The 17,608-nt window shown below is 38.9% G+C and overlaps 1 protein-coding gene across 1 annotated transcript in view; it reads left to right on the top strand.

Annotated features, from left to right (window-relative positions):
• The window catches only part of DCLRE1C (DNA cross-link repair 1C), a 68,067-nt gene that overhangs the window by 7,067 nt on the left and 43,392 nt on the right, over nucleotides 1-17,608 (top strand). The window contains 5 exon segments of the mRNA XM_006894285.1: nucleotides 4,180-4,231; nucleotides 8,847-8,931; nucleotides 10,216-10,275; nucleotides 15,873-15,928; nucleotides 16,704-16,805. Coding sequence (XP_006894347.1) covers nucleotides 4,180-4,231; nucleotides 8,847-8,931; nucleotides 10,216-10,275; nucleotides 15,873-15,928; nucleotides 16,704-16,805 — 355 coding nt within the window.

The following is a 17,608-nucleotide window of genomic DNA, read 5'->3' as shown; positions in this document are numbered from 1 at the left end:
TTCCCAGTCAGTGGCTTCCCTTTTTACCCTACTGGAGAAGTTTTTGGATGTGCATAGGGATTTGAGTCTTAGAAGATCCCATTCATCTATGTTATCTTCCCCTGGTTGTAGGAAAGCCATGGTATTTTAAGTTACTTGCTATGCATCTGAAGGTTGGACAATAATTGTGGATCCCGGAAGAAAAATTGATGCGTTTTGAGTTGTGGTGTTAGAGAAGAGTACTGAGTATCTCCTAGATTGCCATAAGAATAAACAAATATGTCTTTCAGACATTGTAGAGGCAAGGATGATGAACCTTCATCTTACATACTTTGGGCATGTTAGAAGGGGCCAGTGCTTTGAAAGACATCATGGTTGTGTGGTTGGAGGTCTGGAAAATAGAGGAAGACAGTCAATGAGATAGATTGACACACTGACTGTAGCAATGAGCTCAAGTATGGTAAGGGTGGCATAGGATAGGAAAGGGTTCGAATTTGTTGTTATAGGGTGAGTCATAGATGATCACTGAGTGGGCTAGAACTTCAGCCTTTTGGTTAGTAATTAATTGCAGTCAGTTGTATCCCCTAGACACAAATTCTTGAAGTTTCTGCTTTTGGGATATTTTTCTACTTCTTTGCTCAAAGCACCAATTATCTCTCTTTAGTGAGGAAGATCTGGACCGCTAATCTCTAGTTGCCAAGTGACAGTCAGATCTTTCTGTATATTCTTGAGAATAACACTGTTTTGATTTTCATTGAGAATCCCTTTCTGGATGTTTAATAAGAGTTCTAGAACATAAAATGTCCCTAATTTTACCTTTTGCACTGAGTCTCTGTCTCTGAACTTAAGATTTGAAATATTGTTAAACTATGGCTTCAGTGCTGCCTCTTGAAGGTTAGGAATTTGAAGAAATAATTTAAAGGAACTGAGTGAAACCATCATCATTAGTTTGTACATTAAGCAAGAAATCTATCCCTTTTATAGTGGTAATTAGCATACCAACTTTTTCTGTTCTGTAATCACATGCACTCAACCAAGGTATAAACCTGCCAAGCATGAAAGTTCAACTTCTGCTTTTGGGGACCTTCCCACAGGGCATTCTAGTGGTTTTTAGCCTTTTTAGACACAGGCTACTTTGAATATCTGACAAAAGCAGCTGAAACTTGCTAGAAAAAAAAAATTCACATATGCTCATTGTAGTTGTTGTTATGTGTTATTGAAGAGGAACTGACCCATAACTAACCCTCCAGTGAGTGTTCAGAAGCTGTAAATCTCAAGGGAAGAGATTTCCATTTTTCTCCTGAGGAGCAGCTGGTGGTTTCAGATTTCCTTTCTTTGTGTTGGTAGTGCAACTCTATCCACTGGGCAAGGAGCACTCTTTCTTGATATGCAAATTAACATATTTTTATATAATTTGATGTAGACTTGTACCTCCTGGAGCCATTTATGGACCATCTGGAGCCCATTGCTTCCTGAAATACCTATTTTTCAGAGAGCTCTTCTTATAAGAACTGTTAAAAATGCAAGGGCCACGTGGGATTGGCCATGTCTGACCTTTACCAACTTCACAAAGGGGGACTGTCCCAGTCAACAACATCAACAAGACAAATACAATTCCAATGAGGTCAGACATATCCGTAGCACTCCTGCATTTCTTTATACTCATCCCAGCACCAATCTTACTGTTTTATTGGGTCTGAAATCTGATACAATAGCGCACAGATCACACAGACCATATTGGGAAAGTCAAAAGGTTACAGTCCAGATTAGTAGCAGAATATAGTCAGGACAGGTTCAGAAATGTGCCTGCAGGTGCCTCAACCTTGAGCCTCATGACTTTGGGCCAGTGTTACATAGCTCTCAGTCCTGAAAGTGATAGCTTCCTCTGCATACCCCCACCCAATTGTCCAAAAACTTGGGCAAAAGCTCTTACTGTTGGTTTGATGGATTGACATTCCCATGGTCCACCCTGTCTCACGTCACATCTTTGGTTCTGTGCTGTGGCCGCTATGGCTGCTGCTTCCGTAGACTCTAGTCTTTCTGGCACAAGAAGCTATATAGCCCTGAAGGACATGCTACATTCTCTTGCTGCTTCTTTCCTGGTGGTGAGGTTTCTCCCATTCTGCTGCTGGATTCACTCAGTTTAATTCTGACTCTAGCCAATTCCCTTATGGACTAGTGAGACTAGCCAGTCCCCTGGAGATAGGCTAACATTCCCTATTTGCATATTCCTGCCCATCCACATGGCAAAGTCAAAGTCAAATGGCTAGAGAAGCCATTTTGAACAATATACCCTTAAAATAACACACATGGTAGTTAGCCCTATAAGACAGAATAGAACCACCTCATAGGATCTGTATGTTGCTCTGTTTACTGGGACAAGCTACACCTCCTTCTCCCCTATAGCCACTGAGTGGGTTTGAATTGCTAGCTTTTCAATTAGCAGCCAAATGCTTAACCTCTGCGCTACCAGGGTGCTTGAAGTTCATTCAGGATAGACTTTGCAGTGTTGGTGAGGCCTGGGAGATGAGAGGAGGCCCTGGCTAGAGAAGATCCAGGAGGGGCAACTTGATGGTTTGTTCTGACCAAGGAAAAGGCCCTGGGAGGTAGACTCCAAGTGCAGTTCTAGCGGTACAGAGCAAATCCAGGCAGGTTCTCTTGGCCACCAGTCAGGAAGGGGCCGTAGAGTTGTAGGAATGAGATGTCTTCATAAAAGCACTCTCCAGCACTATCAGCTGGGCCAATTTGGGACTCTGAGGCTGAGTCCTGATTCTAGCCTTGTCTTTACTGTGCTGCAAACTCTTCAGAAACCCCCATCAATGAGAGCCTTGCCCTGGAACATATCCACAGGCCCTGAAAGACTAGACCAGAAGGCAACTGAAGAGATTCACACTCTGAGCAGGCAGGGGACTGTCAGGTGTAGGACTGCCCTGTGTTCACTGAATATAAGGATCTTCTCATACAAATTGAGGGTGCTGGTGCATATATGTGTGCATGTTGATGGGTGGGAGCTAGATAGAATATAATTTTTTTTTGCTTTAACTAAACAATATAGAAATGTTGAGGAGCTGATAAAATATTATACAAAATGGGTGACCCTGAAGGACATTATGCTGAGTGAATAATCTCAGTGGCAAAAGGACAAATACTGCATAATGCCACTGTTATAAAATAGGACTGACATTGGGGGTTTGGGAAAATTAAGAAAAGAGGGGGTAAATAATGAACACTGCATTGAAACAGGTGAGGGAAAGAACTGTTTAAAAGGAAAAATGATTAGGTATTATTTGTATGACAACAGTCATATAAGATAAGAGCTGCATAGCAAAGTGGACTGGGGAGGAGGGAGGGAAGAAATTGTGCAACAATTAAAGAATCTTTTTAAAGAGAAAAGTGAACTGGGGTGGGGTAGGGAGGAAAATATGTAACAAAGAATGAATGGAAATCCAAGTTTTCTGAAAACTTTTGTTCAAATATCAATAAAAAATTAGGAAAAAAAATTATACACATAAAGGAATAATAAAAAAAAAGAAATATTTGTCAGTAGTCTGTAGATTTTATGTGCCCAAGATTCAGGATGTGTTAAACTGTGCTATCTATTTAGTCTAATACTTGGAATAATATAAATGTTATTTTTCATTAAATATTCTCTTTCAGAGTTTATATTTTGAGAGGACTGTGAATGATAATGTCTCACCTTTAAGCCAAGGAAACAAAATAGAATGAGGGAGTAACAAGACCCTTCTCATTCTCTCCTGAGTGATTTCATTGATGCTTCCATGGAAGGGAGCTTGGCCATCTAGAATGGAAGGACAAGTGGTAGGAGTCAAATGAGTCACGTAGAGTGTGTTCTCAAGCATAGTTTGATTGAAAGAAGAGGATAGTGGGAAGGACCAGAAGTGTTCTGGCCCCAAGTTCTTCTGTGGTTGCTCAGTGTTTTTTAGCTTTGGCCCTAGCATGCAGGTGTACGTGTTCTTTGGAACTTGGTTTTGATGGCTAAGAGATGTTCACTTTCTTCAGTTTCTGTTCCCTGGTAGATTCTTTACCTGCAGGAGAAAGAACTCATAGTAATTGGTCTCTAGTGAAAGTGAATCTTTCATATATTATCTCTTAAAAGGAAATATAAAGAACAGGACTTTCAAGTTTCCTTATGCTCAGAAGTCTTCTAAGTTTGTTATCCCCCAATTCTTTTGTTTTTAGATCACATGAAAGGATTAAGAGCCCCTACCTTAAAACGAAGATTGGAATGCAGGTGATTTCTTTTGTTGTCTGGGTTTGTGTTTAAGTAAATATTTTAATTAAGATATGACATCTAAGAAGAAAAGTACACAGATCCTGAGGGTACCTCCTAAACCCAGAGCCATTGACTGAGCCAGTTCTGACTCACTGTGACCCTGCAGGATAGAATAGAAAGAGCCTTAGGATTTTGTACTTACATATGAGTGTTTGATGGTCTCGTCCACAGTCAGCACCTGGCTTTGGAGCTGACCATCAGTTGTTCATGTGTAAGTTCAAACTGAAGTTGGAGAAAATGAAAACAAGTCTACAAGAGCCAAAATAGGATCTCAGTCTATCCCACTAGAGTTTAACAATCATCTCAAGACTAGGTTTGAAGTATTGAACATTAAGGGTTGAAGACAAGATGAATTGTAGGGTGACATCAAAGATATCCTTCATAAAGAGAGCAAAAGGTTGTTTTAAAGACAGAGGAGAAAAGGACTAAAATGGGTGTTTGAAGAAACTCTTGAACATTTCACTAGTGAAAAAACAAAACAAAGGGAAGAGATGCCAAAGTAAAAGAGATGAATAGAAGCTTTCAAAGGGAAGCTCGAGAAGACTAAGCAAAGTATTGTAATGGAATATGCAAAGAGCTTGAGTTCGTGAATAAAAAAGGAAGAACTTGTTTGGAATTTCACAAACTGAAAGAACTGAAAAACAAATTCAAGTTTCAAGTTGCAATACTGAGAGAAGCTATAGGGAAAATCTTGAATGATCCAAGAAGCATCAAAAGAAGATTGAGGGAATACACAGAATCACTCCACAAAAAAGAATTGGCCAACATTGAAATATTTCAAGAAATAGCATAAAGAGGTAGTGGTGATGAAGGAAGAAGTTGATTTTTTTTTTGGGGTAAAAAATAAGGTCCCAGGAATCAGTGGGATACCAGTTGACATGTTCCAAATAACAAATGTGGTACTGGATGTGCTCACCAGTCTGTGCCAGGAAATTTGACTGTAAGAGATCTATATTTGTTCTCATCCCAAGAAAGGAGATCCAACCAAAAGTAGAAATTATCGATCAATATAATTAATTTACCATGCAAGCATAATATTGCTAAAGATCATCCAAAAATGATTAGAGTTGTACATTAACAGAGAACTGCCAGAAATTCAAGCTTGATTTAGAGGAGGCTGTTATAACCTTCTGTTATCATTTCTGATGTCAGATGGGTTTGGGTTGGAAACAGAGAATATCAGAAGAATATGTTATTTGTGTTTCATTGACTATACAAAGGCATTTGACCACGTGGATCATAACAAATGATAGCTAACCTTGAGAAGAATAGGAATTCCAGAACACTTAATTATGCTTGTGTGAAATCCATACCTCGGCCAAGAAACTATTGTCCAAACAAAGCAATGTTACACTGCTTGGGAAAGGTGTTTGTCAGGATTGTATCCTCTCTCCAAACCTATTCTACCTATATGCTGAGCAAATCATTAGAGAAGCTGGACTGTATGAAGAAGAGTATGGCATCAGGATTAGAAGAAGGCTCATCAACAGCCTGTGTTACACAGATGATGCAATCTTGCTTGTTAAAAGTAAGGAGGGCCTGAAGGACTTGTTGCAGAGGATCAAGGATTGTGGCCTTCAGTATGGTTCAATATAGAATACATGTCAGCATTAAGAAGAAAAAAATCTTCAACACTGGGCCAATAGGTAACATCATGATGAAAGGAGAAAAGATTGAAATTGTCAGTGATTTCATCTTACTAGTATCCACAGTCAGCCTCAGGTGATGGGAGATGTACAGCATTGTGGAAGTCTGCTGTCAGAGACCTCTCCAAAGTTCTGAAGAGCAATGATGTAGGTTTAAAGACTGTTAAGGTGTACCTGATTCAAGCCATGGTCTTTCTAGTTACCTGCTATGCATCTGAGAGTTGGACGTGGGATAAAGATGACGGAAGAATCAATGCATTTGAGTTACAGTGTTAGAGAAGAGTGCTGAATATCCAATGGACTGCCAAAAGAACAAACAGCTTTATCTTGGAAAAATTACAACCAGAGTGTTCTTTGGAGGCAAAGATGTTGAAGCATTGTCTCACATATTTTGGACGTATTAGGAAAGGCTATTCCTTGGAAAGAGACATCATTCTTGGGGATGTGGAGGGATGGCGAAGGAGAGAAGACCTTCAGTGAGATGGAATAATATCATATCTGTGGCAGCGGACTCAAATGTGTGAGGATGATAAGGATGGTGCAGGATAGGACAGAGTTCAGATCTGTTACTCATAGGGTTTGCTGTGAGTCGTATTCAACTCTATCTCACTTATCAACAACAATAACTGGAACAAACTGCCTCATCATTCTCCAGTGCAGCACATGGTGCGTTCAAATTGCTGACCTTTTGTTTAGAAACCTAACACTTCACCCACAGCTCCTTCATTAGGGTACCAGCATATTGCCATGAAGTTGCCTCTGACTCACAGCAACATTCCCTCAAGTTCTCGAAGCTGTGAATCTTAGGGTGAAGAGACTGCTTCATTTTTCTCCATTAGAGCTGGGTTCAGACTGCCAACCATTCAGTCAGTAGCCCAACACTTGACCCCCTATGCCACCAGGGATCCTTCAGAAGATTACAGCTTGATGAATTTTTGTGATGTGAACACATCTGTGCAGCTTCTACTCCCATCAAGAAATAGAACACCTTCGTTACCACCGAATTCTTTGGACTTCAACCCAGTTGATTCTCTTCTCTCTTTGTTGTTATTTATTATGGTTCATCTGTGGCTCGTTTAAAATTTTATGAAAGGAAATTTTACAGAATCAGCTTTTTAATATTTTCCCTCTTTTGCTTTATATATTTGCATGCTTCATCTATGCTATTGGATACATCATGCTTGGAAAGGTGGAGGGTCAACAACAAAAGAGAGGACAACCCTCAACGAGATGGGCTGACACAGTGACTGAGGCAATGGGCTCAAGTGTGCCAGAGATGATGAGGACGGCACAGGACAGGACAGGGTTCAGATCTGTTGTTCTCAGAGCTGCTGTTAATGGTTCATGATTCAGTGGCACCTAACAACAACAACATTGGAAACAGCACTTTCACTGTGTAAATGTGGGTTTTGTGTGTGTATATGTTTGTGCTATAGTAAATAATCATCTATGCATTTTTTTAAAAGCAGAAACTATTACATTCTTTTCCTGCAGCCATTATATAAATTTAAATTCAAAATTTTCAAGATAAATATTTGAGAAGGGTCTTAATTGACTTTTAAAGTTTTGAACCAATGGATGCCAACTTCTCTACTGTATGTTCTCAGGAACCTTTGTTCTTGATAACAGTCAATAATATTTATTGAGTACGTACTATGTGCTAAATGCTTCATATGTATTTATTAGTTCAACAATATTTTGAGTATCTGTGATGGATCAGGCACTGTACTCAATATCGAGGATACAGTGGTGAGCAAGACAGACATCTCTCCCTGCCTGTAGCTGACATTTCGATTAGAACCTCTTGATAAGCTTTTGAATAGATACTATTGAACAGATATTATTATTTCTGTTTTACAGATAAGGAAGCTGAGGAACCAAAGAGGTTAAATTAGTTGTCCAAGGTCACAGAGCCAGTAAGTGGCAGGACCAGGATTTTACCCAGGTCTGTCTGATTTTAGAGCCTGTGTTTTAGTCATTGATTGCTGTAGAACAAATCACCCCCATATGTAGTGGCTTACAACATCAAGGAGGGCTTACACCAGTTGGTGTCTGTGGATTAGGAGCGCAGTCAGGGCACAGTGGGGATGGTTGCTTTCTGCTTGCCTGCGTGGCACCTGATGCTAAAATGATCCCAAAGCTTACTCTCTCACTTGTCTGAAACTTTGAACTGAGAAGACTCAAGAAGTTGGGGTCTAGAACAGCTGAGGCTCCTTGGGCATCTCTCCATGTCTAAAAAGTCTGTTCAGCTGGACTTCTTATATGGATCCCTAGAACTTAAGAAGTAAATGTCCCAAGAGAAAGTCAGAAGGAGGCTATATTGCCTGAAGACCTAACTTCTAACCTCTAGAGGTATCGCTTCCACTACATTTTGTTGGTTAAGGTAGTTACAAAAGTCTGCCCAGGTTTGAGGGGAGAGAACAGTCTCTTCCTATCAGTGGATGATTTTGATGTTCATGTTGTAAAAAGAGCATGTGCACAGGGTATATGTTAGTGTTAGTATGAGTGTGTTTGGAAAAATCAATCACCACTAACTATATTCCTATCCTCTGAACTACCACTGAGTTTTTGTACAACTTTTATTATGTAATTTAAGAAATAAGCCGAATACCTATATATATGAAGTGTAAGACAGAAATCTTCTGTTCCTCAGACCTCTTTCCCATTTACAAAAATTATCTTAACATTTGATTGCTCTCTGATCAAAGGAACTTGATTGCTGTGTGTTCCCATCCCTGACCCAAGCATGGTGAGGAACAACTTTCTGAGGTCAGAGGGAGGCAGTGGGTGTCGGTATGGGGGGGACAGCTCTGTAACTTGCTGTGGCAGCACAGTACTCAATTAGTGACAATAAGCAATACCTGATGAAATGTGTTTTTCAGTCACCAAGTGAGTCAGCTTTTTTCCCCCTTTCCTGTTCCTTTCAGCTTGAAGGTTTACTTATACTGTTCACCTGTCACTAAGGAGTTGTTGTTAACAAATGCAAAATACAGATTTTGGGAGAAACGAATTGTAAGTTTTATTTTTTTATTAATGCTAATTTTTTTTTCTTACCAGTGGAAAGTATTTTCAGAGACAAATTGAAAAAATGTATCCAAATTATTTAAACCCCAATTCCTTTCACTTTTTGTTTCTTCATGCTAATAAAAATTTAATGTTTGGTCTTTCGTAAATTGGAAAAGGTTGACTTTTATTATTATTGTTAATTTGCTTTTCTTGTCCCTCAACAATTTCATCTAGTTTTGGTCTCATTGACTCTCTAGATACAATTCATTTTGTTATTTTAGACTGTAAAATGCTTGATAATATAACTGAGCAATCCTGTTGTGTAGATCATAAAGGTAAATTGTAAAAATAAAAAAAGCAATATCAAATTGGTTAGTAAAATAAATAATGGAAATATAATAGAGAAGCATATATGAAAATTCTAATTTAAGATAATAACTTACTAGATCTAATGCTATTAAAAAGAATACCTCATGATTATTTTAAGATGTGTCAGTTTCAGAAATGCAAAGATATTTTAAAACCTGAATCTCAAATACTATGTTTTATATTAACTTAGTAGCTCAGCGCATAGCTATCGAGTCAAAATTACTCCTAGTTGAACTTCCAGGTTTCTGAGGCTATAAATGACAGAGTCTACCTTGCTTCCCCAGAGCTGCTGATGAATTTGAACTGTCAGAGAGGTGTCACCTTTGAGTAAAAGCACAACTCCCTATGGACTGCTCCACCAGCTCCATTGCAAACTAAAGATGAAAAATGGCATTTATTCATTAATCCATCTGGTACTTAATTCAGAGCCCGTTAAGTCACTCCTCTAGTGAAATCTGTAAGCTCATTACTGAGCCCTCTGTAGAGCTCAGAATCAGTGAATCGGGTATTTTTGTTCAACATCGCAGGTTGATCCAAATTGTGTTCCTTGAAATAAAACTGAAACATGTGTGCCACTACATATTTAAAAAATAACATTCAAGGAGCTAGAGAATGAATGTGGTGGGATTAAGGATATGAAGGGAGGAAAATGGAATTTATGGAAATATAATTGGTTGCTGAAACCTATAAATCTATGTGACTTTTAATATATTTTACCAAGTCAGCTTCCAGAAAAGTCTTATTTCAGCTTTTATAAGTTTTTTAATTTGTTAATGTGTATGTATATTATAGTGAAATTTTAAATTGTTAGTAGATAATGTCTTTTAACTTTTCTTAGCATCCTTTCTATGTCTGAGATGTAAAGATGTAAAAAACTGGATATGTATCAGTGCATAAATGATCTCTCTCTTTTTAAAATAGATATCAATTGAAGTTGATACTCCTACCCAGGTAACTTTAATTGATGAAGCATCTGGCAAGGTAACAAAATTTTTAAAATATTTTGTGTAGTGATTTGTTGAAAGCTTACAGAGCAAATTGGTTTTCCATTCAACCATTTATGCCTTTTGTTTTATGATTAATTACAAAACCTAGATTGCTTTTCCTCATGACCCTCATTTCCATTCAGTCCTAGTCTACCCCCTCCTGCTTTTTGAGCTTTATTTTTGATCAAATGCTGTCCTTAGGGGAGCTCTGGTGGCCTAGTGGCAAAGAGCTGAAACTGCAATCCCAGAGGCGCACGGTTCAAATCCACCAGATGCTCTGCCGAGGAAGGAGGGACAATCTCCTCCTGTATCAGTCAGATCTGATTTGACGGTATACTCACACAAAAATAATAAAATAAACATTTAAAAAAAATTAAAAAAAATGCTGTCCTTTTGATCTTGTATAGTTGGTTGTTCTAAGGAATGAGTTCCTTCCCAGTGTCATTGTTCACCATGTAGTCCTGTCTACTGTTTGGTTGGAAGTTCAGCCGCAGGCTCTACAGTATGTGTGTATGGATATATTTACAGCACATACTAATGGGAAAGTAGAACTGTTCTCTGCCAAAACCTGAGTCTCTCATGGGTGTAGTCTCTTTTATCTGCATATATCTACTCCTCCTGCCTCTCTGCCTATGTGTCTGTAAATTAAAGTTTCTAATTACTGAAAATGCAGAACAGTACATATATCAGTATTTCCCTTTCTGCCCTATATCTCTTGTGCGTCACTCCGTGCCTTCTCTTTCTTTAGTGATTTTGTACTAATTATCCCTTGATGTATATTGCCTTACCTTTTATACAACTTAATATATGTTTATGAGTTGATGATTTTAGCTGTTAACAGCCTTTCCCTTCCCATCCCTGGTAACCATCAGAGAATCTTTTGTGATTTTTTTTTCCGCTGTAGGTAAACCTTCACTTAGCTTTTTATCATAGTGTACTCGTATAGTACTTATATTATTTATTTCATTCAGTATAATGTTATCAAGATTCACCCATGTTTTGTGATGTTTCTCATAAATATTCCTCATGCTTTACTGTTACATAGTAGTCCTCTTTGCTGTTGTAAATAATGCTGCAGTGCATGTGAGTTTACATATATCTGTTTAAGTTGTAGCTTTTATTTCTTTGGGAAATATACCTAGTAATGGGATTGCAGCATTATATGGCATTTTTTACTTCAAACTTTTTAAGGAAGCTCAATACTCTTTTCCTAGGGAGCTCTGGTGGCCTAGTGGTAAGAAGCTGCACTGCAGTCCCAAAGGTGCTTGCTTTGATCCACTAGGTGCTCTGTTGGAGAAGGATGGGCAGTCTCCTCCCGTGTAATTTACTGCCTCTGAAAGCCTGGTGGAGGGACAGCTATGGGTCATATCCGACTCCACGGAACACAACACAACATACTCTTTTCCATAATGATAACCAAATTAAAAAAAAAATATTAGTGCTTTAAAAATGATATGTTAAAATTAGTAACTCCCTTTTTTTTTTGGAATGTTCATTTAATGATAATTAAAAATTATCACAATTACATTTTAGAGCAAAAATATGTATTTCCTGCATCCAAAAAATTGGACACCGCTTACATTAAGTTTGTTCCTGTTTGGCATTTAGTACTAGCAACTGGACTTTCATATCATTGCCATTTTTATGAAATTCATTACAGTGGTTAGGATATATACAATGGTTGTTAATATTTTTTTGCATCCATTTACGTATATTGTATGATTTTTCTAGGAATAATTTTGTAGTTTGTTTTTTTTTAAATCTCTGACCAAGTTGATACTTATTTTTTATCCATAAACTTAGGGGTAGGTACTTACATATTTTGAAAGCATTCTTTCATAAGTAGGATTATGGAACTGCCTTTTTTACCTCAAATGATGGCTTGGGCTACTAAGTCTGCATTCAAAAAAAACTCATACTTGTTTATCTCAAGTGGGAAGTGACTTATAGCTGACTCTCAAGTGGATTTTTGTAAGGCTGTAAATTGCAGGGGAGGAGATTGCTCACTTTTCTCCTATGGAGAATTTGGTGGATTCAAACCTTCAGAGAAGTTAGCAGCACAACTCCCCATGGACTACACCACTAGGGCTGGTGGATATTGTCCTATTTTTATGACCAGCCTAGTTTGGCAGTCTGATTATAACATGCTGTGTTGAAGGATGCCTTCTGTGTATGTATGTCGGCAGAGGCCTGACTCTTCAGATATTTCTTTCAGAGAAAACTGAAGTACTTCTCTCATCAAATTATTGCCTTAATAAGAAAAAAAAGAAACAAAAATGAAGGATGGTGCCTCCTCCATTACTTCTTTTCCTTGGGTGGAAGGTCCATACCCTCCTTTGGGATGTATCTCTTTTAATAAATCTGCATTTGCCTTTTCATTTTTTTTTTTTAAAGGATGGCCTGAATCATTCCAAATACCATGCTAAACTCAAGCTAGTTATCACTTTTTTGGGAGAACGGGCTCCGTAGTGGCTGCCTTGTCATACACAGTGTGATGGGGAGGCTTTTCTCAAGGCGAGGCAGCACACAGCAGGCAGGTTCTTGTTGCTCAGAATCTGTACGTGCCCCACTCTGATCCTTTGTGTGTCAGTCTTGAGTTTTCCGGCTTTTGGGTTTGTCTCTCCAGCTCATGTCAAGGGAAGATCACATTTTTAATGGTGCAATGAGTGGCTATAAACCCAACAGGTTGGTGGTTTGGCTATACTCACTGCTCCATGGGAGAAAGATGAGGCAGTCTCCTGGTAAGATTTACAACCTTGGAAACCCAGTGGAGGTTTGCTGTGAGTCAGGATCAACTCAGTGATAGTGGGATTCCCCTCTCCCCAGAGAAATGCATACAACACAAAGAGGCCCTTCAGAACAGCCTCCTGGCTGACTGATGAGAAGAAATCCATATTTATTCCCATTACCAAAAAATGGTGATTCAACAGAAATTATTGAACAATATCAGTTATCACACACAAGCAAAATCTTGTAGGAGATTATCCAAAAATGACAGTGCATTGACAGAGAACTTCCAGAAATACAAGCTGGATTTAAAAGAGGCTATGACACTAGGGATTTCATTGCCAATGTCAGATGGATCTCTGCTGAAAACAGAGAGTACCAGAAGAATGTCTATTTGTGTTTTATTGACTATGCAAAGGCATTTGACTGTTAGGCTCACAACAAATTGTGGCTAACGTTGAGAAGAATGGGAATCCCAGAACACTTGAGTGTGCTCATGTGAAATCTATACTTAGACCAGGAAACAGTCTTCAGAACAGAGCAAGGGAACATGCATGGTTCAAAATCAAGAAAGGAATGTGTCAGGGATGCATCCTGTTTCCATACTTTTTCAATCTATATGCAGAACAGATCATTTGGGAGGCTGGACTTTATGAAATAGAATGTGGCATCAGGATTGGAGGAAGACTCATCAACAACTTGCGTTATGCAGGTGATACTGAAACTGGGGAGGACTTAAAGCATTTGCTGCAGGTCAAGGACTGCAGTCTTCACTATAGATTAATCTCAACATTAAGAAAACAAAGATTCTTGCAACATGGTCAATTGACAGCATCATGATACATGAAGAAGAAACTGAGATTGTTAAGAATTTTATCTCTGCAGTCAACACTCTTGGCACCAGCAGTCAGCAAATCAAAAGATGAGTTGCTTTGGGAAAGTCTGCTTTCAGGGACCTTTCCAGAGTGCTAAGGAGCAACAATGTCAGTCGTAAGATATGCTTGATCCAAGCCATGGTCTTCTCATTTACTTACTGTACATCAGAGAGTAGGACAATGACTAAGGAAGACAGAAGATGAATTGATGCCTTTGAATTGTGGTGCTGAATAAGAGTATTAAAATACTAGGGACTGCCAAGATTACAAACAGGTCTGTCCTGGAGAGGATGAAACCAGGTTGCTCCTTGGAGACAAGATTTTGAAACTCTGTCTCACATAGTTTAGACGTGTTTCCAGAAAGGACCAGTCCTTGTAGAAGGAGAAAAGACATCGTGTTTGGAATTGTGGAGGGTGAGTGCAGGAGAGGAAGACCCTGGAGTTGGAGTGTCACAGTGACTGTGGCAATGGGGGCAAGTATGTCAGAAATAATGAGATTGGCTCAAGATAGGGCAGAGTTCAGAGCTGTTGTTCATAGGGTCATCATGAGTTTAGTCGATTTGATGGGACATAACAACAGCAGTAACAGGATGAATAATAATAAAATTAAGTGAGAATTAACCATTATCCTGTAGGGAGCTGGTGTGCAGAGAGCTCCATCACCACATTCTGAGGACTGGAGACTAAGTGTTCCTTTCAGATTCTGCCATAACTCAGCATAATACACAATCTATTAAATTGGCATAGATAGGATTTTAGAAAGAGCCCACACCTGCTTTTTCTTTTTAATAACACTTTTATTGAGGTAACGTTATATACTATACAATTCACACATTAAAGAGTACGATGCAGTGACTTTTATGTACTGTTCTGAATATGCAATGCAAGCCCACAGAGGAATAAAGTAGATTTGTTGGCTAGGGTGCTGGTGGTAGAGGAATAAGTCATGGACACACAGCCCTGTGTGTCATTCATAGGGAATGGGAATGTTGCACAGGGCTGTGTGTCCTTGACTGTAACAGATTTTAGAACTTTTCTGTACTCCCTAACAAACCTTGCAACCCACACTGTAACCTCCACCCCAATTCCTCTACCTCTAGCAGCCCTAGACAACAACTAATGTAATTTATTTCTCTATGGGTTTACCTGTTGTGAACATTTCAGATCACTGGAATCATGTGGTCCTTTGTGATTGGCTTCTTTTTCTTCGCATGGTATTCACACCTGTGCTGTGGCATATGTATGTACTTACTCACTTTTATGACCAAGTAGTGTTGATTATAATGGATGGATTTACCACATTTTATTTATCTACTTGTCAGTTTATGGACATTTGGACTGGTTCCACCATTTGGCTAATATGAATAATGCTGTCATGAGCATTTGTGTTTACATTTTAATGTGCACATATAAGTTTTTAGGGATAGATGTTAGGAATGGAATTTCTGGGTTATATGATAACTCATTCTGTATTTAGCTGTTTTGTTGAATGGACAAGGATTCTATTATTTCAAAATTTGAAGAATGAGTAAATGAGGGAGGAAAAGCTTTGCCAGTGCAAGAGAGGAAGACCCTCAATGAGATGGATTGAGTCAGTGACTGTGGTAATGGGGATAAATGTGTCAGAAACAATAAGGTTGGCATAGGAATAGAGTCTCAAACAAGTCAACAGCACATAATAACAACAAATGAAAGGTGTTTTATTAAGGTGGGCTTTATTTATTCAGACTCTAGTAACAACTTGGGTGTCCCTACCTTGTACAAATGTTGAGTGAGCTCAGATACTAACCAGAAGGTTGGAAATTCAAGTCCTCCTAGAGGTGCCTAGAAGAGTCTTGGGAATCTGCTCCCCCAAAATCAGCCATTGAAACCCCTGTGGAACACCATTCTACTTTAACACACACGGGGCCACCATGAGTCACTATCAACTCAATGGCAGCTAGTTTTAATAACAACTGCTTTTATCAATTTTTCACATTTTTTGTTTCAGAAGGAAGAGTTGGTTGTGACTCTTTTACCAGCTGGTCATTGCCCAGGATCAGTTATGTAAGAAGTCCCATCTATTTTGCTGTTTTATTGTTTGTCTTCTCTCTCTCTCTCTTTCTCTGTGTGTGTGTGTGTGTGTGTGTGTGTGTAAAGACTTGATGTTGCTGTGGATTAAGCATTGGACTGTTAAGCAAATGGTTGGCAGTTTGAATCTACCAACTGTTCTGTGGGAGAGGGATGAGGCAGTCTGTTTCTGTGAGGACTTTAAAATCTTGGACACCTAAAGGGGTAGTCCTAAACTGCCACATACGATTGTTGCGAGTCATAAATTGGGAGTGGATTAGTTATATAGTTGCAGAAATGAATATTTCAGGTCTAGAAAATAATAACTGTGCATAGGGGAGAATTTGGTTATTTTTCTGGCAATTTCCTTAATATTTGTTTCTAAATGAATTTGGGACACAAAGGTGAAGAGCATATTTAAAGCATGGCTTCCATGTGGTGGAGTTCTCTATTTCTATAGTGACTGCATTTTCCCATCTAGTGGAGTTTTTTTTTTTTCATGAATAAGAATGATGTCAATATGTAATAGAGACTGCTAATTTATTCCAGGAGACATCTGTTACAGAGTTGATATTATTTGTATTGTGCTATTCTTCCCTTACCCCAGAGGAAAAAAGTGGTTGGTAGGATTTTAGAGTTATTGAAATCCCGTTAACACTACAATCTAGTGGATATGGTTAGCAGGATATCATTTGCTGTGAATTTAGCATGAATTTGTTTTTAAGATATTTTTATGAGACTTAGAACTCACTGAGCTGAGTTTCTGTTTCAGGTTTTTGTTTCAGGGCAATAATGGAACAGTCTTATATACAGGAGACTTCAGATTGGCAAAAGGAGAAGTTGCCAGAATGGAGCTTCTACACTCTGGTGGCAGGTACTGGCCTTAAAAAATTCTTGTATATAAGACCGCATATTTCTCCCCAAACACAATCATTTGTTGCTATGAGAAACCAAACTTAATTACAGTTAGTCCCTGATTTACAGTGTATTTTAGTTAGGTTGAACTTCACTTGATGACCATCAGTGTTACCTGTAATATCACATCTTCCTGGGGGCAAGTTACAGAAGTGTACAAGAGGAGGATATGGAAAAACTTTCCAAGTTATTTAAAGATGCTCCAAGCAATTGATCATGGTAATGTGACGAGTGAGACCAGTACTGCTAATGTGAAACAGTAGCTCATAGATAATGAAGAGGGAGAGTTAATGGATTTTGAAGAAGTACTTCCTGAAGAAGAAAGTAATATAGGCAGATTTGGGAAGCAGTCAGGTGTTACCAGAATACGTTGTTGTTGTTGTTACATGCCTTTGAGTCACTTGCAACTCATAGTGACCCTATGTACAACAGCCCTAAACCCTGCTCTGTCCTGTGCCAATCACACTGTCTCCGACACACCCACCCCAATTACTCCAGTCACTGAATCAGTCCACCTCATAGAGCGTCTTCCCCTCCTGTGCTCTCCCTCCACCCTACCAAGCATGATGTCCAAGGACTGGTCCCTCCTCACAACATGTCCAAAGTATGTAAGACAAAGCCTCAGAATCCTTGCCTCCAAGGAGCAGCCCGGTTTAACCCTCTCTAGGATGAATCTGTTTGTTTTCTTAGCAGTCCATGGTACCCTCAATACTCTTCTCCAGCACCACAGCTCAAAGGCATCAGTTTTTCTTCTATCCTCCC

The sequence above is a fragment of the Elephantulus edwardii genome, unplaced genomic scaffold (assembly GCF_000299155.1).
Source record: "Elephantulus edwardii isolate Elephantulus edwardi_28Jun2011 unplaced genomic scaffold, EleEdw1.0 scaffold00139, whole genome shotgun sequence".
Taxonomy (NCBI): Eukaryota; Metazoa; Chordata; class Mammalia; order Macroscelidea; family Macroscelididae; genus Elephantulus; species Elephantulus edwardii.
This window is presented reverse-complemented; position numbering and strand designations above follow the sequence as displayed.